Source organism: Alexandromys fortis, unplaced genomic scaffold (assembly GCF_014885135.2).
Source record: "Alexandromys fortis isolate MF-2015 unplaced genomic scaffold, M_Fortis_MF-2015_v1.1 scaffold_303, whole genome shotgun sequence".
Classification (NCBI taxonomy): Eukaryota; Metazoa; Chordata; class Mammalia; order Rodentia; family Cricetidae; genus Alexandromys; species Alexandromys fortis.
In genome coordinates, this window is record NW_026068181.1 from 139,496 (window position 1) to 167,434 (window position 27,939).

Consider the following 27,939-nt stretch of genomic DNA (forward strand, 5'->3'; position numbering starts at 1 on the left):
GGTTAAGTGAGACTAACATGTACCATTTGTCTGCCAGAAGTCCTGGTCAAAGCTAACAATCACAATACAAGATTATAATATTTTCCAAAATTTATAGATTATAAGGTTGGAAATACATGTCTTTTAAAAACTTAGGGATGAATAAAAGATGTAACACAATATAAAGAACATAAACTAGAGTTTTCTTATTGAGTCTCTCTCTCTCTCTCTCTCTCTCTCTCTCTCTCTCTCTCTCTCTCTCTCTCTCCTGGGCAAGGTATGGGGAACTAATTAAGTAAGATTCATTGACTTGTTGTGATATATTACATTCAGAAGTGTTGCTGAACAGGAACAGACAAAGCAACTTCCTCATTGGCACAGGTGGCTCCTTCTTTCTCTCCTACACCAGACTTTCATAAGCCTACTCAGTTAAAGCAGGTCACATAAAAAAAACAGGATGCCAGTGAAGGTCTGCAACAAATACAAGCTGATTTCAGATGAAACTAAGCCATCAGTGTTTGGAATGAACATAGAGTAGAGCAGATCCCAGAACCTCAAGAGGTAGAGGCAGTCAGATCTCTTTGAGTACCAACCCAGCCTGCACTACAGGGTGTGCTCTAGGCTAGCATGGCTATACAATGAAATCCTGACTCAGAAAGAAGGAAGGAAGGAAGGAAGGAAGGAAGGAAGGAAGGAAGGAAGGAAGGAAGGAAGGAAGGAAGGAGAGAAGAAAAGGACAGGACTTGTTATCCTAGAAATATCACCTACTTCCAGTGTGAACTTCATCAAGTTCTTTGGCTTCTTCAAGTTGTGAAACAGAACAGCGTAGGATGAAAGGACTGTAAACTTATTGATTAGAGACTTAGAACATAGCACATACTTAGTAGGTATTAGTTATTATAACAATATCATTCCAAGTTATATGTAACTATTAAGGTCATGTGCTACCTTGAGATAGTGACTAGAAATATACTTGAGGCATTTCTTTTCAACTTAAAATAGTTAAACCTACTTTTATTTAATAGATATAAATGTCTCCTACCAAATCTTTTTAGAGAAGATACAGATTCACATATAAGTTTTAAATGTGTTGAATTCTAGAAATTTATACTGTCTGTTGTGGTTTTTTGATATTTAACAAGTAGTTTAATTTAATAAAGTATGTTTAATTTTAAATTTTTTAATTTCTTTTTCACTGTTTTTGTTGAGCTATACATTTTTCTCTGCTTCCATCCCTTCTTTCTATCTTCTCCCATGACTCCCATGTTTCCAATTTACTCTAGAGATCTTGTCTTTTTCTCCTTCCTATGTAGCTCCATGTATGTCTCTCATAGGTTCTCTTTGTTGTCTAGGTTCTCTGAAATTGTGGACTGTAGGCTGGTTTTTCTTTGTTTTATGTCTAAAAGCCACTTATCAGTGAGTACATATTATATTTGTCTTTCTGAGTCTGGGTTACCTCACTCAATATATTTTTTCTAGATCCATTCATTTGCCCACAGATTTTAAAATGTCCTTAATTTTTACTGCTGAGTAGGTCCCCATTGTGTAAATGTACCACATTTCCTTTATCCATTCTTTGGTTGAGAGACATCTATGTTGTTTCTAGGTTCTGGCTATTATGAATAATGTTGCTATGAACATAACTGAGCACATGTCCTTGTGGTATGATTGAGTATTCTTTACATATGTGCCCAAGAATGGTATTGCTGGGTCTTGAGGTAGATTGCTTCCAAATTTTCTGAGAAATTGCCATACTGATTTCCAAATCAGCTATACAAGTTTGCATTCCCACCAGCGATGGAAAAGTGTTCCCCTTTATCCCACATTTTCTCCAGCATAAGCTGTTATCAGTGTTTTGGATCTTGGCCATTCTAGCGTAGACTCTGAGAGCGGCAATAAATAAATGGGACCTTGTGAAACTGAGAAGCTTCTGAGCAGCAAAGGAAACGGTCAACAAGACAAAATGACAGCATACAGAATGGGAAAAGATCTTCACCAACCCCACATCAAGCAGAGGACTGATTTCCAAAATATAAAAAGAACACAAGAAACTTGACATCACAGGAACACATAATCCAATTTTAAAAAATGGGATACAGACTTAAACAGAGAACTCTCAACAGATGAATCTCAAATGACTGGAAGACACTTAAAGAAATACTCAACATCCTTAGCCATCATAGAAAGATACAAATCAAAACAACTCTGAAATTTTATCTACAACTCTGAAATTTTATCTTTCACCTGTCTATTGTGTTCTTAAGCAAGATTCACAAGCGAGGGGAGAGGTTGAGATCTCAATGATTTTAAAGTTACCCCTTGAACCCAAGTTTAGTTCTAGGACCTTCTACTTGTATGATATGGAGGGACCTACTTCTCCCCTCAGGCCTTCAATACCTTCTTCTATAAAATGAAGCAAGTGAGCATTAGGGTTTGAATGCTGAATGTCTCTTACAGGCTCTATTTGAACAGTCTTCCACAGCTGGTGCTACAAGTCAGGCTATTACTTGAATTTCAAATTTAATCAGATTCATTTTATCTTAAAATATTATTTAGGTCTTTAAAAGCTAATTTCCCAGGAGATATTTGATTACAAATCATCATACTGGAACTTCTGGTTAATCCTCTCTACCCAGACACTCCTTTTCACAAATTTTCTTTACTTTTTCCCTATGCAAGCTATCTTCTCCCTAGCCTGACCAATAGGCATTTCTCCAAGAAACCTCTAAGTTTAGCCTTAGAGAGACAATGATGGGTGACTTCTGAACAATAGCTGAGAGCATGGGCCTGACATAAAAGAGACTCTAAGAGTCAGAGGGGTCAAGGTCATGATAGAGGAACCCACAGAGACAGCTGAGCTGATCTCATGGGAGAGCACGGACTCTGGACCGACAGTTAGGGAGCCTACATGGGATCAACCGAGGCCCTCTGCAAGTGTGTGACAGTTGTGTAGCTTGGTCTGTCTGTTGAGCTCCTAGCAATGGGATCAGGAGCAGTCCCTAGCACTTGAACTAGCTATTGGGAACCTGTTCCCCATGCTGCATTGCCTCAGCCAGCCTTTATATAAGAGGAGGAGTTTGATCCTGCCTCAACTTGGTGTGCCATGCTTTATTGTTGATACCCATGGGAGGCCTGCTTCTTTCTGAACAGAGATGGAAAAGTGGATGGGGAGGTCAATGGGAGTATGGGAGTGAAGAGGGATGGAATGGGAAGAGAGGAGGGAGGGTAAACTGTGGTCGGTATGTAAAATAAATAAAAAGTTTCAATTAATTAAAAAAACCAACAACAACAAAAAATAGATCAGAGCTTCTACAGGTCTGATACTAAGTTCTTCCTTTCTCGGTGAAGATAGGAGTAACAGTATGAAACACACAATGATTCTGAAGTTGTTAGCATATGGAATAAAATTTCTACTGGCAATACATGAGGTTCTTGTATTGTCAGACCCTGCAAGTAAAGGCTCTGGTAATTTTTGTAACAAGTTGAGTATTTCTATAGTAGGAGCACAGCATGCTGCCTCTCTTACTTTAATGTCTTCGGGACTGATCAGAGGCAAAATGTCCCACAGATATGCACTAAATGGGTGGATTTCTATGCTTTGGGGATAATAAGACTCCGAGTTAATGTCAAAGAATGGGAAATCAGTGGTTAGGACAGAGATTAGTGATGAAACATAAATATGCTTAGTCTCCTTAACCAAATTTATCGCTTGATCAAGGGCAAACTTGAATATCTATGACCTCTTGTTTTCTCAAGAATGTAGCTATAACTTAAAATTTGTAAAAATTCCCTGTGATTCAAGAGGGTATCGTTTTTTATTATAGACATTTTCAATATGTATTTAATTTTTTTCTCAAAATTTCCTATGGTTTATAAAGTATGATAAACAAGTATGTCTGAAACACTAATTTTACATATTTAATTTTTAAGATAATATTTTCATTAAGTTTTGAGAATTTCCTACAGTGTATTTCGATCATATTCACCCCTCTATCCTCTCAAAGACCTACCCCCTATCTCCTCACTCCTTCTAAATTTAAAATACTGTTATTTATTTAATTTAATCTTTTAAATAACTCCCTGAGTCCAATTCATACTGTCCATAGGTGTGAGACTATCCACTGTAGAGTTGTGGAACTACTCAGGAGACATATCTTTGAAGAGAGTGGATTCTTCCTCTCCCACAAGCCACTGTCAATAGTTCCTCAGTTACAGATGTGAGCCTCTGCTCACTCCATGCTAGAGGGATGACTAGCCTGATCTTTGTTATAAGTATAATTTTATTGCTTCTTAAACATGAAAGCATTTCTGCAGGCTAATGAGATTCATTTGCTTCCTTCTTTTTACATTAATAATTACATCCTTCCTTAGTATTTGATACTATAAGATATACAACATCCTCAATTTTTTCAATTGATTATTTTGATTTTACAGTCACCATGTGAAGAATGCCACTTCACATGAATACATAGTACAAAATGGTAGTGTATGTTTATAGACACCTGATCCCAAGTCTTCATGAAGAAAATGTCAGAAGAGAAGGTATCTGTGCTCCTACTTCATTGAGCTCACAGTAGACAATTTCCTTTGTGTTTTGTTGTTACAGGAGAATTCTTCAGCAGTCACAGAAATGGCCTTGCTGTCACTTTGGGGAGTTCTGTAAGTTTGGGCCAATGACATGATCTTTTTGATTCTTGGTCCCACACATTTAGCAAAAAGTAATATACTGTACATAGCACAGCAGATCAGTACACTTGGGTTATAATCACTAGTTCTGCTCTCCAGAAATTTGCCCACACTCTTATATTTGTGTTCCTTCTTTATCAGTGAAGAAAACAACAATCCATTTCTGAATGCTATTATTAGCCTAAGATAATTAATAAGAATTATTTAAATTAGATTCTAGTAATAATGCAGTACTTAAATGATATGATTCATTTCTGGATTTAATTACACATGCATCAGAGAATTTAAGTGTTATAGAATTACAATGGCTACTGACATATAGAAAGATTTCAGTTGAGTATAATCCTTTTAGTTTTCCTTTACTCTGAATACATTGTATCTTCAAATATCTCTAATCAGCTTTCCAAGTCTACATCATATCATGTTCTTCTCAATACCTGCTCAGGTTCCTTAGACTCTTTCATGCTTAAAAATTTTAGATATTCATTGATTAGGGAGGTATTCTTGGATTACAAAAAGGTTGTCAGTGGTCTTCAACTTGACTTGTGGAGTTAAGTAAACTACCTGATTGAATGGTTCTAATATGACAGAGTATGGGTCTTTTAAAATAATATTTAAACCATTGCCATTTTTAATCATAAAGTTTTGAGGCTGCATTGCAATTCTTAGAGTGATCTTATTATTCTCTAACTTATCTGCTGCTTTAGACCTATTGGTTATGAGGAAGACCAAAGTTCTGAGCTAAACTGTTGGTCCCTGATTCATAGAAAATATATGTCACTTGATCATGAGATGACTGCTCAGAATATGTACAACTATGACTCTGGTTTTTATAAATGATGAACCTAAAATCAGGAATCAGAAAATTTTTTAGAAACATAGTTGAGAGAATGAGAGTATAGTATGGTAGTGCATAAAAATGTCATATACTTTTTCTCCCTACCCTTTCTGCTGATCTCATGTTCAGGTCTATCTTTCCTGAGAGTCACAGACTCCACCCAGAGCTGAACACCAGAACTGGTCATCTATCTGAGCCAGCAGGCTTGTGACCCTTCTTGATAGCTGGCAGCTAGTTTGAACTCTGCCCAATCTGGGACCTCTGATAGACACATCTTCCAGAGCAGCCCTCAAATTGCCTAGGGGGCTCTTAGGTATGCTGAGTCAAAGTTCTTGGTAGCCAGTGCCCGAGAGACCTGTGCTCCCAAATTTGAGTCATACCCCCTGTTCTCCTGTTTTCTCCTCCATCTGTAAGCAGGTTCTTCTGCTTCATCTACTCCACTGAATCCTCATCAGGGCAACAAGGGTCTCTCAACAGCATCTCTAATCTTACCTGAGTCTGGTACTACCTCTGACATTTTGACCTTAGGAAAATGTCCCAACTCTTCTGAGCTCAATCTTGTCTTACAAAAATTAGAAAATTTATTACTGGTATCTATTCATAGAGTGAGTTGAATCCTTAACAAAGACTAAATCATTGGACTATATAAAATGCAAAACATTTCAATGGGTGCTGGTTGATCTTATCATCTCTATCTCTCTCCTCACAAACTCATTCATCTTTCCTTCCTTTTATTTTTGTTTATATGATTGTTCTTATTACACCCCTCTTTCTGTTTCCAGATATTAAAGTGAGGTTTAGAATGAGACAACTGTAGTTTTATTTAATGAAGTGTTTCTCACATGAACCATCTCAGATGATGGAGGGTCAAGGCCAAAAGAAGGGGCTAACAGGGATACCTAAACTCATTACCTCTCAGATACTAAAACCAAGTCAGGACTGACTCACAGATGCCAGAAGGATGCTAACCATGGTCATTCCAACTCCAAAGGCTCTGGGGGCATGGGGAAGTAGCTTCTGTATGGAGGGCAACAGAGAAGCTGAGGAATAGGGGAGGGCACCGGAAGACTGGGGCAATGATGAAACCAGCTTACAGAAAGGAATCATGTTTAGTATAGGCTCTGGACTCTTTAATCTTATTTTGTGAGGTCTCTGAGTTTAGGTGAAGTTTCAAAAAGCCCCAAATTCTTACCAGCTAGAGCCCTGACTGTGAAGAAAGAATTACAGTTTCCACTTAATTCAGAACGATTTTTGCCCTGCTTCTCCATTAAATTCAACATATCCATTTAATAATCTGATTTATCTTATCAAAAAGTAAGGGAAGATCTTTCTTTTGCGCCTTGTTTTATATCTCTCATTGGCAAGATGATCAAATTTAGGATTAAATGTCATGGCATGGAGCTTTTTCTAGCTAGAAGAATATGGGACTTTTTCAAGACCAGCCCTTCTAGAACTTTTCACACATGGGTAAAATTTACTCTCATAGGGGTGAAGGGAAGCTCATGGATTTCCTGCTGCTGGAGCACCTTCCGCTCCTTCACCCAATAGCCATTGAAGTACGAGCAAAAACTGTACCAAAAACGGTACCTTTTGTTTTGCCAGTTCAAACCTAGGTCACACACTCAATTGTGACATAACTCTTTTACACTGAAACAACTATACATTAAATACAGGGATGTACTTTAACAACTGCTAGACATACAGTAACCAGAAAACCAGTCTTTTGATGCGTGATCACCTATAACCAGTACACCTTCTCCACTTAAGCTAGTCTTTCTGGCTTTGAGTAAATGGTGAGGGATCCCCTGGATCTGGAGTCACAGGCTGTCATGGATTACCCAGTATGGGTGCTGAGAACAACAATGCTTCAGCACCATGATATAACTTTATATTAATTTGGAGAGTCAAAAACATATCTGTCAGGTCCAGTGAGGTGGTTCAGGGGGTAAAAGCATTTTTTTGCACAAGACCTCAATTCAATAACCAGATCCCATGAGAAAAACTGGATGCTGTGGTGCTTGTCTATAATCTTAGCACTTCTGTGGGGAGATGGAAGACAGAGATAAGAGAATTGCCCTCAATATCCACGGACCAAGTAGCCTGGAGTACACAGACCAACAGGAGATCTTTCTTTGACAATGTGGAAAGAGGAAACTGACTCCAAAATCTTTGCTCTGATTTTTGCACATGAGAGAGCACAGTAGGCACACAATCCCACCCATAGTCACGGTGTTATTGGCAATCATTAGGTGTTGGGAAGTGAAGGGTGGGTTTTCTCTAACAGTGTAACCCCTGATAAGTCAATCATGCCACAGTGGAAGACCCCACATTCAAGAATATTTTGGGCAGATCAAATTGGTCTTGAGGTTTTTGTTGTGTTTTATTTGTTTGTTTGTTCTTGGTTTTGTTTTTTTTTTTTTTTTGATGACAAAGCTCAGTGAATACAAAAGGGGTTATGGATCTGAGAAGAGCTAGGAGGGCAAATATGATCAAAACACGCAGTACGAACTAACAAGACGCTATAAAGGAACTCTTAGAACTCTATAATAAAATGAGAAACAAACCAATTGGACAAGGAAGTGGACAAAGAGTTGATGAAGGAAGTGAACCACACAGCTAACAAGAAGGGCTGAGTCTTCAGCACCTCGATGGCCTGGTGACAGTCTCACCTACAATGTTCTGGACAGAAATTCTGTGAAACAAAGACTTCGAATCCCCGAAATGACCTATTAGAAATGCATATGTATGTGAAAGGGAGCTCTTTCCTTGAGGTTTTTGAGAATAGAAAGGAGAAGGACATCTTGTTTTCTTGCCCATGTGAAGCACCCACACATCTAGGGCTCAATAGGCCTGGTTGAAGAGCATTTCCCTGAATTGGAAACCGTTTGGACAGGTTGAAAATAGAAGGTCTCAAATTAATGACTTTGCTGGTGCAAAAAATGAGGTAGCTCATACATTTAATTGATGTAATATATATTGAAAAAGTTCCATTAACAACAGTTAACTACTGTCCATTATTTTCAGAAGAAGAAACTAAAGATCAGAAAAGGTTAGAAACTTTCTTAATATTATTAAATTTAACATGGGAATTCTGTGCTAAGACTCAAAGTCCTTGCTTTGGTGGCCTGTGCATTTACATGAAGTTGCTGCATCTAAAAATGTTCCTTGTGAAGGAAGGATCAGATGGAATCAAACACAGACACAAAACAAAACAAAAATTTTCAAGGTAGTTTCCATCACACAATCTGGGCTGGGTGGGAATCCAGTTATTTCTTTAAAAATAAATATACAACTTAAATATATACATAAAGAAATGCTTGGTCAGAAGCTGGAAGACCAAGGCTCTGGAACCTGGCCTCCTGGTCCTGTAGATAGTGTTATCAGAGGCTTGGCAGGATCTCACTCCCATTGCTGTGGCTGGGAGGGTCTCAGCCTAGCAAAGAGGTGGGGAAATCCATCTCATTCTGACATGGCTGTTGGATACAACAGAGGACAAAGAGTTGATGATTAGTAAACTCAGGGCATGGCTACCCTCACCTAAAAGAAAAAAAAAAACAGCACTGAGTGCTCTATCTGCACCCCGTATCCCTCCACTTATGTAACAGTGATGGCAAGGTCAGTATACTGAAGGCAGTTCCATCCCAAACCTCATATTCTTCAAACACCAGCCATGGAAAATACTTCTCCTCTCTGCTCTTGCCTTTAAATAATGACCAAAGAAACAGCTGCGATATTTCTTCGTCCTTACTCTGCCTTCTGACGGTTCAGGAGGAAAAGTGTGCAGTGTTTCATTTCTTCCCTAAACTCGACAGCAGACTTAATTCCAGAACAGCTTAGTGTGTCAGTTCACAACATTTAGTTGTTATAGCTCTGAGAAATTACATTCCAGTGAAAAAAAAACACAAATTAAGACAATAACAATAACAAATTTGAGTTTATACTTTCTATCAAATATCAAATAGGACTGGAGATATGAATGACTCAATGGTTAAAAGCACCTGTTAGTCTGACAGAGAACCTGAGTTTGGCTCAAAGTACCAATATGGTGGTTCACAACTATCTGTTAGTCTAGTTCTAGGATATCCAATGCCCTCTTCTGACCTCTATGGGCTCTAAGCACACCCATGATATACATACATACATGAGGGCAAAACATTCATACACCTAAAATAAAACTAAATAATTAAAAATTTTAAAGTGTAGAAATATAAAGTTAATCCAATGGTTGTGAACAACAGTGAAATATTGTATATAAAGTTCTTTGGATGCCACATTGCATAAAAATACAGAGAATAGATTGAAGTATTACATTCTATTCTTGTTGTATTTTTTATTTTCTTTATTTCTTGATCATTTCAAATATCAGTGCTGTTTTTACACCAGTTTTCCTCTTTCTCCAATTGTTGAAAACCTGCTACTCCTCAAATTAATTATAATTTTATATATGATGTGCAATTGTGCATATGATTTATGTATAAAGTTTATAAATGCATATCACTGAGATCATTTAGTGATACTGATATGTATCTAAGGCTTCCCATTTTAGATTGGCCTACAATTCTGGGAGCTCATTTGATTCTCTCTCTCAGCAACCATTAATTTCTAGTAGCTCTCCTCCAAAAGGTGAGTAATTTTAGTTACTAATTTCTGGAACTACCCAGGCAATTTAGAGTTGATTGCATGTCATTTATATGTACCAAAACTGATTGGTAAAGGATGTAGACTAAAATTTAATTTTTATAACCTCAAAAAAATAAAGAGACACTCCCTTTTCCTATCAATGACAAATATTTGGTCATTCTAACTGTTGCAAATGGTAACCAGTAGCTAATAAAAGACTTGAAGATACTGTTTATCTGTGACAAGGTAGAAGTCCTGGAAAGAATAGATGTTCTCAATGCACTGCCGAGTGGGAAACTACACCAGCATGACAATGACATTATGTAAAATGGATCAAACGTATCCTGTGCCTGATCGCAAAACTACCAAATGAGATGGCCATCAGGTTAGGGGAGACCAGAGAGGTCTTGATTTCTGCCTTTGAAGGTTGATACACTTCTCTTCCTTCCTTGTTGACCAAGTTTAAAACTCTTGTTTACCCCCAAGGTCTATTGTGTTCAGATTGAGTTATAACATTGAAAAGTTGGGATATTAGGTGTAGGGAAAAGGGGAGATATTTAAGCCTGTGCTCCATGAGCTCTCTCATGAAATGTTTTAATTCAGTCACAGGTGAAACTGATGTATCAAAAATTGTTTTCATGTCTTTGAACTAATTTTAGCATCATAATATAGAATATAGGTAAAACAGGAGAATTTTATATAATCAACACTAAATGAACTCAGCAGATTATACTTGTATATATAACTACTAGTTAAAAATTATAAGGCTATGAATGGAAGAGGAATGGAACATGCAAGGAGCTGGAGGTAGGAAAGAGAAAGGTGGAATGATGTAAATATACTACTCACATAGGAAATTCTCAAAAAATACATTAATTTTTTTAAAAGAAGGGAGATAATTTTGAATACCCACTTATCATTATTTATCTACCATCATCTATCATCTATCTATCATTTTCTATCATTTGTAATTATTTATTCTTTTATAAGTATAGAAGCAAATTTACAGTGTAATATAGCAAGTGCGTAGAAGTGGGAGCTGCTGGCACTGAGAATACAGCTCTGCTGCCCTCTGTAGTCCCTCCGCTTTACTACAATCATTTTAAATTATTCTGACTTACATTGTTCTTTACACATCCATACCAGTATATAATGCCTTCCAATTAATTGCTCTCACTCCTACTCTCAGCAGTACCTCCTCCTTCACACATGTCTTCCTGCTCAGGTTTGTGGCCTGATGACTTTAGCCAGGACTGTCGGTGAGATCTTGGTTTGGTATCATCTGTGGGAGCCTGGTGGTTTCAGCAGTGTGGACACAACCAGAAGAATGCCTTTCTCACCTGCTTGGCATAAGTAGTCACGATATCCTTCAGGGGAGGAAGGAAGTCTGTCCTCTCTTTGTTTTGCAATAATCCCCCAAAACATAGCAGAATATTGTCATATTGGGAGGGTAGAATATGAAAAAAATTAGAACATGGTTTGAGTTCAGGCCTTCACAAGTAAGCTGGCCTTAGACAGCTTAATCACTTTCAATAGTCTGGAATTCTCCAGCCCAAATTAGGACAATATTATACCACCCCTAGTGTTGAAACGTATACCTTGTGAGGTAGTATAGGACAATTTAGTGCAGATTAAGAAATTTCAATTTTTTAATTTCATCATAATTTAAATACTACTTTGCGTCAGACCATGTACCTAATGGAAGTTTTAGGTGGACCATCTTACTTAATTCTTACTAATGTTGAAGTGAGAAATTGCAACTCAGAATATTTAAGATGTTCAAATATTAGATAGTTTATATAGTGCTGGAAAATCAGTATTATTTTATATTATAGTATATTATAAAATGATACATAATATTGAATTGTATAGCAACTGTCTTCCCAGACACATTCTTCTACATTGTGGAAGCTAGTCTCAGCTACCTGACATTAATATTTTTTAATATTTATTTTTTTTATTTCATTTTGCATTCCAACCACAGTTTTCCCTTCAACCTCTCCTCCCACCCCCTTTGCTTTCCACCCAGTCCATCTCCCATCCACTCCTCCAAACAGTTAAAAGCGCCCATGGGTTGTCAACAAAGTCTGACACATTAATTTGGGGCAGGACCAACTTCCCCCACTCCCTCTGTCCCGCATTAAGGCTGAGCATGGCATGACAACTTAGGGAATGGGCTCCAAGAAGCTAGCTAGCTCATGCACCAGGGATAGATCCTGGTCCTACTGCCAGGGGCCCCTCAGATGGTTCAAGCTTCACCACTGTCTCCCACATATTCATATGACATTAATTCTTATAGTATATAATTCTTATAGTATATAAGACATTAATTCTTATAGTATATAATTCTTATAGTATATATTCATATTCATAGACATTAATTCTTATAGTATATATTTTTGAGAAGTGAGAAAGTAAGGATAATTGTAGGAGGAGATACAGGGGACAAAGAGAGAGTGGATGAAAGAAGGGGAGGGATGAATAACCAAAATCCCAGGTATTAGTTTATCTCTTAGATAACATCTACAAGAATGACGCCAGCTAAGACACTAAGCAGTAGAGGAAAGGGGGCCCGAAGTGGCCTTGCCCTGTAGTCAGATTGATGAATATCTTAAATGTTATCATAGAACCTTCATTCAGCAACTGATGGAAATAGAGGCAGAGACTCGCAGTGGAGAACTGGGCTGAGCTCTCAAAGTCCAGTTGAAGAGTGGGAGGGAGGACTGAGGATATGAGCAAAGAGGTCAAGACCATGATGGGGACACCCACTGAAACAGTTTACTTGAGCTAATGGGAGCTCAACAACTCCAGCTGGGCAAGGTCTGAATATGGGTGACAGTGGTCTGGCTGGGGCAGTCTCTGGGGCCAGTGGAATTGGCACCAGGACTTATCCCTACTTCTTGTACTGAATTTTAGGAAGCCTATTCTCTTTGGATGGATACCTTGCTCAGCCGAGATGTAGTAGGGAGGGCCTTGTACCTTCCACAAAGCAAAGTGCCTTACCCTCTCTGAGGAGTGGATGGGGGTAGGAGATAGGTGGAGGGAATGGGAGGAGGGAAGGGAAAAGAAACTGGAATTGATATGTAAAATAAAAGACAGTTTGTTTTCTTTTTAAAAATAAGATAAAATAAATTTTTCTAAAAAAGAAGAGAAAAGCTATTTGATCAATCATATGATAGAAAGAACCATCAGGGTACAGTAACAAATGCCTGCAAATGCCTGCCATGCAACAGAGGATTCTAAGGAAGGAAGGGTAAGTGCACAGAAGCTCAGATGTTGCCAACTGGCAGGCACCATGAGTCCATGAGTCCCATCTATTTGAAGCATGGCAAAGGTAAATTGTGGCACCACTAAACTGATGGGGACACAGACAATAAAGATATGCATAAGCATGACTCGCTTCACTAACTTAGACACTTCTCCTGCAGTTTAGATAGTGCTCGTGTCACAGTCTGAAGCTGAAGATCTCTTGGAGAGGAGAAGGCAGGAAAACTCTGATACCCAGTCTTTGCTTTAGTCATCTGGAGCGTGGAAGGAGGGAGAGATGGGGTAGGGGACATAGGAAGGTACTGAACCTTGGCCAGGGGCCCATTACTCTTAATATCTACTTAGTCAAGTTTAGACAAATGACCTGTTGACTGTAGAGGAGTACAAACACTCTAATGATGGGTCTTGTTCCCTTAATCATAGTCACAGAGGCCCCAAACTCTAAAATAAAATCAGAAATATTTTATGGCATTCATAAGCCCAATGAATCACATCTTTATAATTCTTAAGCAGTAAAAGTCAGACTAGAAATGACAAAAATATTAAATTTTACCATATTTTCCAGAATTTAGACTCCTTTACCCTAAATGGCATTTAGTTCAGAATAAATACCTTAGGCTTAGAGAAACATTTTGTCAGAAACAAAATACAGAGTTGTGTAACCCAGTAATGATGGGTATATCCACAAAACAATTCCGACACCTGAATCTCAAAAACAGTGTGGAATTGGGGGTGGGAAGATTTTGAGAGCCTAAGGATTGTGGGGTTTTCTGTAAGAATCTCTCTTCTAGTGATGTCAAAAGTCACATCCATGAAGTCTCACTGACATGACTGCCTAAACACTGACTAAACAAGCTAAAACCAACACAGACTCCGAAGGGGACTGGGAAAAGCTCATGAGGCAACTACAGGCAACTGAGGCAAACTCTAAGCCCTCCTCCTTCTCCCAAGGAGGTTCCCTGACCCATAACTTCTATCCATTTGTCATGTAGAGGTCAGCAGGAACACAGAGCCCCATTTGAACTATAATGAATAAACTGGAATTTCTGCTCTTTCCCCTGACCAGTAATCATATGTAGCTTGGACTACATACTAATTCCTATGGATAAATCCTCCTCAGCTGCATATTATATGCTTTTCAGTAGAATACTTAGTCCACTTAAGTTACCTGTATATGTTCCAATCTCTTCATAATAATGCAAAGAAACTTGAAGGTTCTCATGGGAACCGAAAACTGTGAAAGTCAGTATAAAGTTTGGAAAGAATAATACAGGAAAAAACACAATCACCTTTATCCTACCATTCCTAAATTTCTAAATTCATAGGAGGCTGTATGTTCTGTTTTGTTTTACTATACTTTGCTGTCATTGTTGAGATAAAGATTAATGATCATGTTAGTAGCCTACTCTAACTCATTTTTCACATTTTATTTCTTGCTCCTCTTCTTTCAGCAATGCATCTAAATGCAGCTGTTTAGCAAAGATAACATTTCGGTGCTGATGCAGAGAGGCCTGATTGGACTATCAGAGGAGATAATGAATCCAGCAGGAGAATCTGTCAGAAGTTTGATAAAAGAGTGCTTTGGGAGGGTATCTCACAAGAGATAGACTGAAGAAAAGATGATGAAAAACATAATGCTGCCAAGAATTAAGTGATTTAAATAAAGCAAAAAGAAAGATTCAAATTTAAAATGAGAATATTGAGCTAATCTAGCCAAGAAAATGTTTCAGGGACGGCTGTAAAGGAAAGGCTGGACAGTGACAGTGATTGAAAATAGTTGGGAAATGGGAAACAGCTGCTACTCTTATACATGGAATACCTAGAGCAATTAACTACTGCCAAAATTTGGAACTCTCCTGAATTGCAAAAGCACTATGCTGGGTGGAAGAAAATAATCTCAAAGAATTACAACCTAACTAGTTCTGTGGTGTCACAGAGTTGAAAATAACAGGAATAGTGGTGACTTCTGTTACAGGGCCCTTCTCTGGGTGTGTCACTGAACAAGAGCAAATGGGGTTTAATTTGCATTTGTGTCCATTTATAGTCCATTTAATAGTGTGCTACTCAAGAAAGAAACAGACAGACAGAGATAAAAGACTGAGAAGAAAACAGGTACAACACCAATGGCCTTGTTTCATGGCAGGGAAACAGATGTCTGGAGAATGTCACATGTCAACAGATGTCCACTCTCACTATCTGCACACCATTGAGTGACTGGTGTGCAATCATGACAGAGACCATAAAGGAGAGAGGAAGAACGAGACTCAGAGAAGGGAGCTCTGTAGATGTTTAGTACATTGTTCAGATATGTGGGTGTAAAAGAAAAATTTCAGATTTCAAGAGGCTGGAAAGGAATCACAGAGTCTTTGTAACCAGGTCTAATTTGCCAAGCATCTCAGTACCACAGCATCATGAAACAACTGTGAAATTGTAGGGTTTCTGGTGGCTGTGTGTCTTTTCAGGATTCTTTTGGCCTTTATGTCATCACAACCATGAACTAAATGCAAATCCTTTGAAAGAATTGATACATGATAATTTCCACATCTATAAAAAAAGTCTATTCTGAGTTCAACACAGCAGCCCTAGCCCATCATACAAATAATTTTTATTTTAAAAATGCAGTATTATTTTAGGGTTATCCCTAAGAAGACTTTAAGCAGATGGAAAAACAATTCATGACATGAGAGAATCAAGCATTCTGTCTTCCCGGACAGTTGGAATGCAACTCTTGTCATAACTAACTAAAGAACCCCTGTTTGAGGAACTTGCATTTGGGTGATGAGTGTCAGAATGAGGACGAAAACTGAGACACTTGTCTGAAAGATGCTCCTGATGCAAAGAACACTGTTTTGTCTTAACTGTGCAATAAATGTCTTTACATGTGATGGTATCTATGAGTGGACATTAGATTAATAGTTCAAAAGTGTTTCAAAGTAATACATTATTTTTTAAGGATGGACTATGAGTTTCACTTGAAAGTGTAATGTGTAAAGGCAGATTTACAGAAATTAATTTTCAGTACTCAACCTGTTTTGTCATTGATTTGTCAACTACTCTGTAAGAGTCAAAGCAGAGTTTGCTATTAGATTGAATCTCCTAGGAATCTCAGAAGTTATACCCTTGAAGTCTCACCAATATGATTCCCTAAACATGAGCTGACTAAGGAAAGCAATTATTGACATATAATCACTGATGGGGAAATCTCACAAGACCTCAACTATATACAAAGAACTCCAGACAATGAAGGAGTAATGATCGCAGGAAAATTAACCTTCCTCAAGGAAGAGCGCAGGAATTGAATAGCCAACATCAACTGGTCAACCCTGAAAACATACATACAAGTAATATTATATAGGCTTAACAGATTGTATTTAGGAACATATATATATATATATGTGTGTGTGTGTGTGCATATAATATATATACATGTAACAACAATTAATGTAAAAAGAGGTCACAGATTTGAAAGAGAGAAAGGGAGTATATAGGGGGGCTGAAGGGTAGAAAGGGAAGATGAAAATGATGTAACTATAGTATAATCTCCAAATAGAAATAATTTTTCAAAACTGGGATGACTAGTGAACTCTGAGAATTGGAGAATTACTGCCCTCAATTTAAAAGAATTGTGAACCTACCATGCTCTGGTAGAGAGTTTCACAGTCATGCAGATGGCACTGGTTAAACCTGTTATATCTCAAACAAAACAAAAACATAAATATGAGAAGAGGGCTTGTTGGGAAGGGAGAAAATTTATATGAGAGGAACACAAAAGAGACAAGAGTAATCGAGTATCTTAGATACATGTATAAAAATGTCAGGCATAAATTTTAAAACTAACAAAGAATGAAGAAAAATCTGTCCAGTATAATATAAAATCAATAAACTGCTAAATTATATCATCTCCCTCATTGTCACATGAATAAATGCGTCCCTCAACAAAGCTATTTCTTTCCATTCAATTTTGCATTTCTAAATGAGTGAAATTTTCAAAAAGTAAATAAAAATATATTTTCAAAGAAGACAACAGTTTGAAGATAGAAAGTACAGGATTAAGGATTGCACTATTTTCCTCACTAATGTGTAAATTGACAGACATAGACATAATTACATGTGTAGACACACACACATGTATATATACATATATCAGTATATATCTTACATCTTAAAGATAACTTGTTTATTTCCTTTTAACTATTTGAATGGGTGGTTATTTCCACATATCAAAAAAAGGAATGAAGTATGGGATTTTTACATTCCCTAAGCTCCTATTAAAGTGCATTCGGATACCAAGTGCATCTCTAAGCTGTCCATTAATTTCCCACTCACTTTTCTAAGCTGTGTTACCTTTTGCTCAGTCTTTTCTGATCACCGCTACCGTGACCTCTCACCTTCCTCAAGTCCATTTTATTGTTAACACTCAGAAGATTTGAAAACACCAGTGAATCTGTATTATTTCTCTCAATAGCTTTCTGTGATGATTCTGTAATCCAGCCAACCCAAAGCTTGGCATAGAATGCTTCACTCTTAGGATGTGCCTCACTTCGCCTGCTTCAGTCAGATCTTAAGGCAGCTTCATGTCTCTGCTGAAGAAACACATGCATAGTAAACTTTACTCTCACCTCAAGCCAGAGTGTGCCTTCTTCTGAGACTCACAGTCTTTTTTATTACAAACAGTGAATGTCAGTGAAACTTCCATGAAAATAAGCATATGAGGACTGACTTGAATTGTTTACGCTTCTCCAAATACAAACTTATGTTAACATAAGATGTGCAAAACTATATGCAATAGTGTAAGAAAGGTTTACTATGTGCCTGGGCTCAGGAAACACACCTTAAGGCCAAGCTCCAGGTTCTCACAAAGTGACTACTAAAATGCATATACATACATATATTTGATTTCAAAATAGGATGAAATATTTATGATAGAGTTAAAGACTGAGAGACATTAAATAATAAACTTATACAAGTCAGTTTTAAAAGGGAAAAATAATAAGAGCTGTAATCAGCAAAATGTCTAAAGTAAGATTTTCTTATGATTAAGACAAACTTAATTATTGAAAGGTAAAGAAGAGAGAAATTAGAGATAGGGTACAGATGACAGGAAAAATATATCCTAGAGATATAGAATATATCCTATGCCACGGTGCAGTACAACTGTAAGAAGCAGTTCGTTGTATGTTATCAGGTAATTAAGAGCAACATTTGGAATGGGCACAACACAAGAAAATGATCAGCATGAATATGATAATTACTCTGATTTCATCAAAGCATTTGACACATAGATCAAAATGTCACACAGTATCCCATAAATCTGTACAGTATCATCTACAAGTTAAAATAAATAAAAGTCAAATCGACTACACAAAACTAAAATATCAGGTTATATTTCACTTATCATGTATACCAAAATTTTTGTTCAAATATTTAGAAAAAACATAAATGTCAAATGATAAAGAACAGCAAAATTAGTTTGAAAAAGTATATTGGCATAAATGTTAATTTTGGTTTTTTATATCTTTTTGTTTTATTTTGTTTGTGGGTTTTTTTTTTTTTCAAAACAGTTCTTCTCTGTAGATCTGGAGCTTGTCCTGGAACTACCTCTTGTAAACCAGGCTGATCTCAAACTCAGAGATCCACCTGCTTCTGTCTCCCTAGTGCGGGGTGTGTGCCACCACCACCCTGCTTGTTTTTATAAAAAACATATTTTTTAAAAATTGTATATTTTTTTTAATTTTCTAAAAGATAACTCTCCAAAGCAAAACTAGTAAAAATATATTTAAGTCATAACTTATGTAAAGGTATGGTCTTTATCATCTCAAAGGTGGGAAAAAGGACTAAGAAATATTTCACTGTAAGGTTTGCATTATACCATCTATGGAATTAAATAGTATTATTTATAAAACAGACTAATAAATTCTAGGACAGAAATGAAAATATTTAAATAGGCACAAGTTGGAAGTCACTGGAAGAATAAATGAAAAAAATTAAAACAGCCCTAAAGCATAGACTTGGAGAAGTCATGGCACTGTGTAAGGAATCCGGCAGAGATGCTGATTATATGGAGCCTGTGTGATGAGAAACAGTGGCCCAGAGGGGCTTCACTGTGGAGAGATTCCTAGATTAAATAAGAGGGGCTTTTCTTAAATTCATTCTTTGTGTTTAAAAATAATAAACAGAGAATAGATTTTATTCAAGCATATTCACAGAATATGATTAAAATGATCAAATAAAATGAAACATTAATGAATGAATTTGAAGACAATACATGGTAAAGGTTTACCATTGGCTATTGAATCATTTCAAAAGAAAATACTACCTTGAGATAGAGCAGTTACAGATAAAGTAGAATCCACTGGATTTCAATCCTCGTGGTCAAAATGAAATTTATATAGCCACCAAATATATTAAAAGTTGCCAATTTCTGTGACTGACCCAGAATAAACATTTGTCTTTTTCTGGAATCTCTTATAGAAACATGATCTGAAAGGTCCCGTAGTTTCTGTTCAGAGTATTTAGCTATATCCTTCATCTCCCAATTTAGTGATGTTTTACTTCCCTACTTTCCATTTTTCTATTCTTCTCTCAAGATAGATGGAGGAATGGATAGGCAGATAGGCAGATAGGCAGATAGATAGATAGATAGATAGATAGATAGATAGATAGATAGATAGATAGATAGATAGATTTTGGTATCTATTTAAGATATACTTTCTAAATAAATAGCCATATATATTCATTGCTTAGGCTAACTTGTACCTTTATGTAATAATTTACACCTTAATGCTGATAAAAAAGCAAGGTGGATATTAAGTCAAGATTTCTTTCAATACATAGGAAGTTGTGAATATCCCAAATTCTCTCAGTTCTGATTTAGTAATTCACATCATCTTACACAGACAGTAGATGGAGGATGCTCTTCTGAATCTGCTTGGTCTTGATGCTGTAAATGATGGGGTTCATAAATGGAGGAAAGAGAAAGTAGACATAGCTCATGGTTATATGCACCACATGTGGGGCATGCTTTCCAAACCTGTGGATGAAGGTCAGACCGATCACCGTGATGTAGAAGACCAGGACACAGCTAATGTGGGAGATACAGGTGTTGAGAGCCTTTGCTCTGTCCTCTCCAGAGGCGATGCCCATAACAGTCTTCAGAATGAGGACATAAGAAATGAAAATGATCAGTGCATCGAGAAAAAAAGTCAAGGCAACCAAAACAACTGGGTACACGCGGTTAAAGGTAATGTCAGCACATGCAAGCTTCATGACATCTTGGTGGAGGCAGAAGGCATGAGAAAGAACATGGGAACGGCAGTATGGGAACCAAAAGAGAGGCAGGATTGGGGGCACAAGAGATAAAAAGCCCCTCAGCATTACCCCAAGTCCTATCTTTATAACCCTGGAATTAGTAAGGATGGAGTTGTAATGCAGAGGTGTGCAGATGGCAACAAAGCGGTCATAAGACATGGCAAGCAAGATCCCTGACTCCACAATGGAAAGGGAGTGAATGATGTAGGCCTGTAAGAAGCAGGCCCCATGTCTTATCTCTCTCTGATTCACCCATAAGACTGTCATTACAGTCGGCATTGTAGTCAGCGTAACTGTGAGGTCTGTGCCTGCCAGCATGGCAAGAAAATAGTACATGGGTTCATGGAGGTTGAGGTCATCCTTGATGAGGTAGAGGAGTGTGCCATTGCCCAGAATTACAGAGATATAGATGACAAAGAAGGGGATGGAGATCCAAGGATGAGCTGCTTCCAGTCCTGGGAAGCCAGTCAGCAGAAACGGGGCAGCACTGATATTGGGCCACATAGTGTGCACACTACGCAACTCAAAGCACAGCTCCTTTTCTTTGGTGATTGTCTTTCCTTCTTTCTGCATGCAAATGTTTCATGGCAGCCTCAATCACAGTATTCACAACCAGCAATAAATGCATGATGTGTATTAAACCACATCTTTTTATACTATCACGCACTGTCGGGTGGATATATAAAATGTTTCAGTGGTTACAAAGCAAAGATGACCAATATATCCTTATGGATACTAATTTTTCCTAGATGGAATGATGTTTGCTTTGTTTGCAAAAACAAATTTTTTACTATATTTAAAATTGAATTTCATTTTATATTTCACAATTACAAAAAGGACATGGTTAGGTAGAAAACATTTCTTACTTTGGTTTTGTAATTAAATTGTAATATTTTCTCAAATTCTCCCCAAAGCCACGAGCCCTTTATGGAAATAAAGGAACGTGACAGATAATGTTAAATGTATTCTAAAAACATTTTGCATTTTTCTAAAGTCCATCCATGATCCCCTCATGAGAAGCTCCACATCTATCATGACATTCTTGATGAAATTAAAAATCTGGCACCCCAAGAGAGCTGTGCCCAACTATGGATGAAAATTTGCCTATTCTCCTGACTGCATCTCACAGGTGTAGGAGAGGAGTTGTCTCTTGTTTTCACTCCTAGCACTCACCAACCCCGTAGTCTTGGTGTTGGGTAGGTACCTGCTCCTCCCTTGTCCAGACAGGTTCTTCTGAGACACTGTTGCAGAAGAAGGCTAGAAAGACATACATGATGAAATCATCTCCCCAGAGTCTTTTATTTCAAGATGCTCAAGGGAACCACAAATCTTTCCTCTTCTCTGGGCTACCTCATTAATGTCCTTTAGTGTTTCAGACATATCCCTCAGGGTATATGAAGAAACCAGAAAACACTGAAACCTAATGACATAAATGATGTACCCAAGTACCTCAGGATCAGGATCTCATAAATACAAACATGTCCTTCCTCTCCCAATGGCCAAAAGGATACTAGTTGCTTTTAGGACATGGCCCTCTGTTGATCCTGTTGTTTATAACCCCAAATGCATTTGTCTTCCCTGCTCTTTTGGGGAAAATCAATTCTGATCCACAAGAAACTCACTGGATATTCCAACTCCAAGTGAACTGTGAAAGTTGTGTGGCTCACATTTTTCTTAATATCAATTTGTTTATATTTACATATTTGTCCATTTTGGGTCAGATTCAGAGCAATGGATGTGCTCTTTTTATTAGCAAGACATTACTTTTATAATGTAGTAGAAAAATTTACTATAAATTTACATAGAAGTATCATTGCTACATTTATGTACTATGCTAGAAAGAATATATGGAAAACATCTGTGGAATCAAAAAATACTTTGAAAAAAATAGAATAATTTGAATGATAAAAAATCAGAAATATGGACAACATTGTCTCAATTCAGAAAGAGAAATCCACCTGATACAGAACACAATAAAATGTGATGAATTTAAACAAATAAATCCATACTGGCTATATTAAGGAATTGTATTATTAGAAAGAATGAGATAAAGCAAATTCTGACCACACACCTTATAAATCATGAATGGAGTTTTGACATTACAGAGACTGTAAAATAAGGATTAGCATATATATTTACAATCATATGATTATAATTTAAAGTCATCTTGAATGTAGTAAAAGGGGAGGATAAAAATACCAAGATACATTAAAACATGGGATAAATTGTTTTGGCCAGATTATGACTAAGTGTTATCAGTGTGGCATGGATGGCCAAGCATGAGTTCCATGACTTAGAGAGATTAGAAGTAGGTAATGAAAGATGGAAGGTGCATGGAAAATCACAGTAAAGAGAACATCTTCGCAGGCTATAACTGTGTACTTCTCTAAATATTGAGGGGTTGAACCCATCTGAAAACTGCACCCTATCCTGAAGTGGAATATGACATGGTGCAGCCTTTCTATCACCTCCTAGGCCTCTGCTGACCCATGCCATACCCAGACCAGCCATCTGCCTACAGAGTAGAAGAATGGATAAGTTTCACCTGTCTTTCTAGTAATCATCAATGGAAAAACACAAAAGTTTGCTAGCTTTAGTCTTTGCAACATGGTTCAAACTTGTGTTTTTAAGGTTCATTGATGCTGTAGTACAGATGACAGATGTGGAGTTTCTGGCGATGGGGAGCCTGGATACCTCAAAGTATCTGTAGATATTTGAGCAGTTTATGGCTTGGCGTCATTACTGATATGCTGATGTAAGCATCCAGTGTATGTTTTTGATAAGCACATATCGATATTCTTTTTGTTAAAAGGGTCTGCAGGGTGTGCTCAGAATGTACATTAGTAGATGCCACTGAGCTGATTTTTAAAGTGTTCTACTTCTTTTTTAATTTTTTATTGAGAAAAAGAAAAAAAAGTTTCCGCCTCCTCCCAGCCTCCCATTTCCCTCTCCCTCCTCCCACCCTTCTCCCTCTCTCCCCAAGTGTTCTATTTTTACACCTGCAGTGGTGAGAGTGCAATCTTTCCATCCTGACCATCACTTTATGTTATTGCCGTGTTCACACATCACCCATCCACACTGATAAATGCATTTATTAGAATGGCTTCTGGGCAATGGTCTGTTGTGCCTTTCTTTGTCTGTAGGCCTGAGGACATCAAGAACCTGAAGTGGTTAGGGGGAAGTCTGAGATTCAAATTCAATAGCATGTTTGTTGTATGCCTTGGCAGGAGTGTTTCCCATTCTGGAACCAAAACTTCTAGACCATCAGAACTTAAGGTTGCTAGAATAGGAGGCAAAAATTTTCTTAGTCATTCGGTAAGATGATAGTGAATGGACCTATCCCCTTGGTTTCTTTCCTTGATTCTTGGACCGTGAATTCTGGCTATAGGAGAAACTATACCATATATTGGATTCTGATTCAAAGCATATACTGCCTCCTGGAGAACCTTGCCCCAGCCCACCAGGCTGCTGCCACTAATTGGAGCCATAACTGCGTCTTCAAAAAGCCATTCTGTCTTTCTGTCAAGTCAGCCCAGGATGGTGGGGAAATAGTAAGGCCAGTGAATTCTATGACTGTGGGCTCACTGCCACACTTTCCTGACTATGAAGTGAGTTCCTGGTCAGAAGCAATACTATGTGGGAAACATGATGGTTGACAAGGCACTCTATAAGTCCACGTATGATGGTTTTGTCAGAAGAACTGTGTGCAGGAAAGGCAAATTCATAATTAAAGTAAGCATCTGTTCCAGAAATGACAAAGCATTGTTCTCTCCATGGAGGAAGCAGTACAATGTAGTCAGCATGCTACTAGGTCAATGTCTGGTCACCCAGAGAACAGTGCTATACCTGGGCTCTGTGTTGGTCTCTGCTGTTGGCAGATATGGCACTCAGTAGCAGCTGTAGCCAGGTCAGCTTTGCTGAGTGGAAGTTCATGTTACCGAAACCATACATAATCCCTATCTCTGCCACCATGGGCATTTTGTTCATGAGCCATTTGGGCAATGATAAGGATGACTGGAGAAAGAGACTGACTGTCCACAGAACAAGTCCACAGAACAAGGACTTGCTTGGGACCAATCATGGATATAACACTTCTATTTGATAATGGATTTATGCTCTGCACTCTCTGTTAGATGATTTGGTGGATTAGATTCTATATTATTATAGAATAGTAAAGTACAGCTCATGATGGACAGGTCAGATAGCATGGTAACTTGGTGGCCTAATGCCAAAATTCAGTTTTCACTAAGGCCTAATAGCAGGCCAACAGCTATCTCTCAAAGGTAAAATAGTTATCTACAGTGATTTTGTTTCCTTGCTCCAAAATCCCAAAGGTTTCTTTTGTGATTCAACTATAGATGCCTGCCAAAGAGCATCCCTATCTGCCACTGATACCTCAAGTGTCATCGAGTCTACTGGATACATGGTCCATGCAGTATAACTACCTGCATAGGAACATGGGCCTGTTAAAAAGACTTCTGTTTCTGGCCCAAATCAAAGCTAGAAGCTTTCTGAGTTGCTTGGTCGATGGGCCAGAGTAACACATCCAAGCGAGGAATGTGCTGTTACCAGAATCCTAATAGGCTCACTGAATGTTGTGCTTCTTTCTTGGTGATAGAAAAAGCAAGAGGTAGCCTGATCTTAGAAGGAATATCTCTGCATCATCCAATCCTCTGGTCTAAGAATTTCATTGAGATAGAAGCCCCTTGAGTTGGCGAGCAACGCAGGTGGGAGGCAGATTGGGAGTGTGTTATAACAATCAGAATTCATATTATAACTGTATGATATTATTAAGAACAAGCTCAATAAAAGTGAAAGTAAGAACAGCATTAAGTTTTGATCATTTGTTTAATATAAGATCTATGGTACAGCTCTATAAACATACGTTCCTGTGAATCCCATTTGGAGGATACCAGTGATCTTTGCAAGTATTATAGAATAAGAAAGTCCAGTTGTCAGTTGATCTGTGAAAGGCAGGGGCTAAACTTAGATATGGATGTGTGTGTGAAAAGTCTTTGAAAATGGCTTTTTAATTCTGAATATCAACAAGGAGATTTTTGTTGTTATTTTGAGACAGAATCTCTCTATGTAGTACATTCTAGGTTGGCCAATAATTTGTTGTCTATCCCAAATTGGTCCTAAAGTCATGATCCTACTTCACCAGCCAATAAGTGCTGGGATTCTGCAATGTTCCAGGATGCTCAGCTACACAGGATATGAACATACTGCCGCTGCTAATATCAGAATGTTCTGGCTAGATTTTTCTTTAATCAAAGGCATTTTTTTTCCATTCTTTAGACTATAGTCAGTATTTATCTTCCAACTCTTCTCTCACATTGGATCGCCTAAGCTGTAGGGATACTGTGCTCAGTGTTATGACCTCCTGGGTCTAGGAACTCACATTTTCTAATGGGGTGAGGAGGATTTTTAAAGGTCTGGCCATTTTAACCCAGAGTGTTGTAGTGGTGTGGGAGAATGGTCTCTATTTTGTCAATTATATTTTAAACAGACACTGATTGGTCAGTAGCCAGGCAGAAAGTATAGGTGGGACAACCAGACAAAAAGTAGAAGAGGGTCAATTTGAACAGGAAAATTCTGGGAAGAAGGAAGCCCATTTCTCAGGAGTCCTGGCCCATTCACAAGATGTGACTGCCTCACTAAAATAAATACCAAGCCATGTGGCTAACATTTACTAGAATAATAGTTAATAAGAAGCCTAAGCTAATGAGCCAATCAGTTTACAACTGATGTAGACCTCTGTATGATTTCTTTAGGACTCAACAACCACGGGAACCAGGCAGGACAGAAAATTCAGTCAACATTACAATATGTCTTATTGGGTAATACTTATACGTACCTCCAAGGTTTGGCAGCCTATATCTCAGTTATATTTTTTCTTCTTATGATTTACACTTTAATATACATATTTCTTTAATAAACACAATTTGGCTCAAACTGTCTCATTTGCATATACTTCTAAAGAAATCAGCCTGTAACAGGAATATAATGTGCCATACGACTTGGTCATCTGTGAATGTGTAAGTTTGGTATCATAACAATAGTAAAAAATATCTCTGTAGGGTATTATAACAAGGTGACTCTTATTTCAGCAAAACTGATCCCTTGCTCTCCTTTAATATGAATGTATTTCCCATTTCAGAGGGAAGGATTTGGATTAGACTTTCTAAAAGCTTTACCACAGTCTAGATTCCTGTTTGTGTTTCTGCATCACAATAAAAATAAATCATCCACCTATCAATAGGAAGAAAATCAATGCTAGAACACAGAGAGAAATGTGAGAGACTGCTAATAAGTTATCATACCTCCAAGGTCCAGCATATACACAAGGGAGGAAGAGATAGGAGGAAGGAGCTAGATAGGAAAGGTGGGAGGGCAGTGAAGGAGAGGCAGTGAGCAGTCAAATTACAAATGGTCCCTGAGGAAGTGTTTCTAAAATAAATATCCCTACTAGACAGGCTTTTGTGTGGTCTCTGAAATAAACAGAAATTCACAAGTTGTGACCAAATGTTTCTCACAGCTAAATATCTGAAGTTCTGACAATGTCACCAAAGAATGGACAAGGTCAAAATCTCAGATCAGTGAAGGTACGTAAGAAACTTTCTCTCTGAGGTCTTACTGCAAACACCAGGGCATGGGGGAAATTGCTTCTCTGTTCGAGAAAAACAATAATAGTACCTGCAAGGATCTATGAGAAATAGCAGTGTTCTAAAATTATCCCAATACCTTTACACTGGGAATGACAAGGTTTCTAGAAAGAATGTACCAGTCAAGTCTTTGTGGTTTAGTGATCTGATCAAATGCTTAAAGCATGTATAGGGAAGCTAATTCATCAAGGATTCTTAAGCAGGACATAAACTGTATTCTGGGTACTAGGTTATTTATAAAATTTTAGAATGTTCTGGAAAGCCAAAGCAAGTTTGAACTGTTCAAAAAAAAAAAAAGCAGGGAAAAAGGACAGAAGCTCAGAGATTTCCTATGGTGGAAAGAATGAAGTGCTTGTGACAGAGGAGAGAGCCCCAGGACCAAAGGGAGGCAAGCAGACTAAAGGGAGGCTGGAGTGCATGTGAAATGTCAGTCCATGCTTGAGATATATAGGGCTCTGTGGGGACTCCTCGTTTACATGGAAGAGTGTGAAGCTTCTCATCATCTGAAGCAGAGACCTTGGGAAAGGGTGAGTGACTGGAGCCTGAGGAAAAATCTTGGACTTATTCACAACCCCT

General features: G+C 37.8%; 1 protein-coding gene across 1 annotated transcript; it reads right to left on the bottom strand.

Moving 5' to 3' along the window:
• Positions 1-20,278: 20,278 nt before the first annotated feature.
• On the bottom strand, positions 20,279-21,205 carry LOC126492677 (olfactory receptor 51B2-like). The gene has a single exon (XM_050129219.1). The coding sequence runs from the start codon at positions 21,200-21,202 to the stop codon at positions 20,279-20,281; it is 924 nt and encodes a 307-aa protein (XP_049985176.1). The 5' UTR covers positions 21,203-21,205.
• Positions 21,206-27,939: the final 6,734 nt, after the last annotated feature.

What these genes read in the sequence shown, in the direction of transcription:
- LOC126492677 (XM_050129219.1), bottom strand. Translation starts at nt 21,202, where the DNA reads ATGTGGCCCAATATCAGTGCTGCCCCGTTTCTGCTGACTGGCTTCCCA.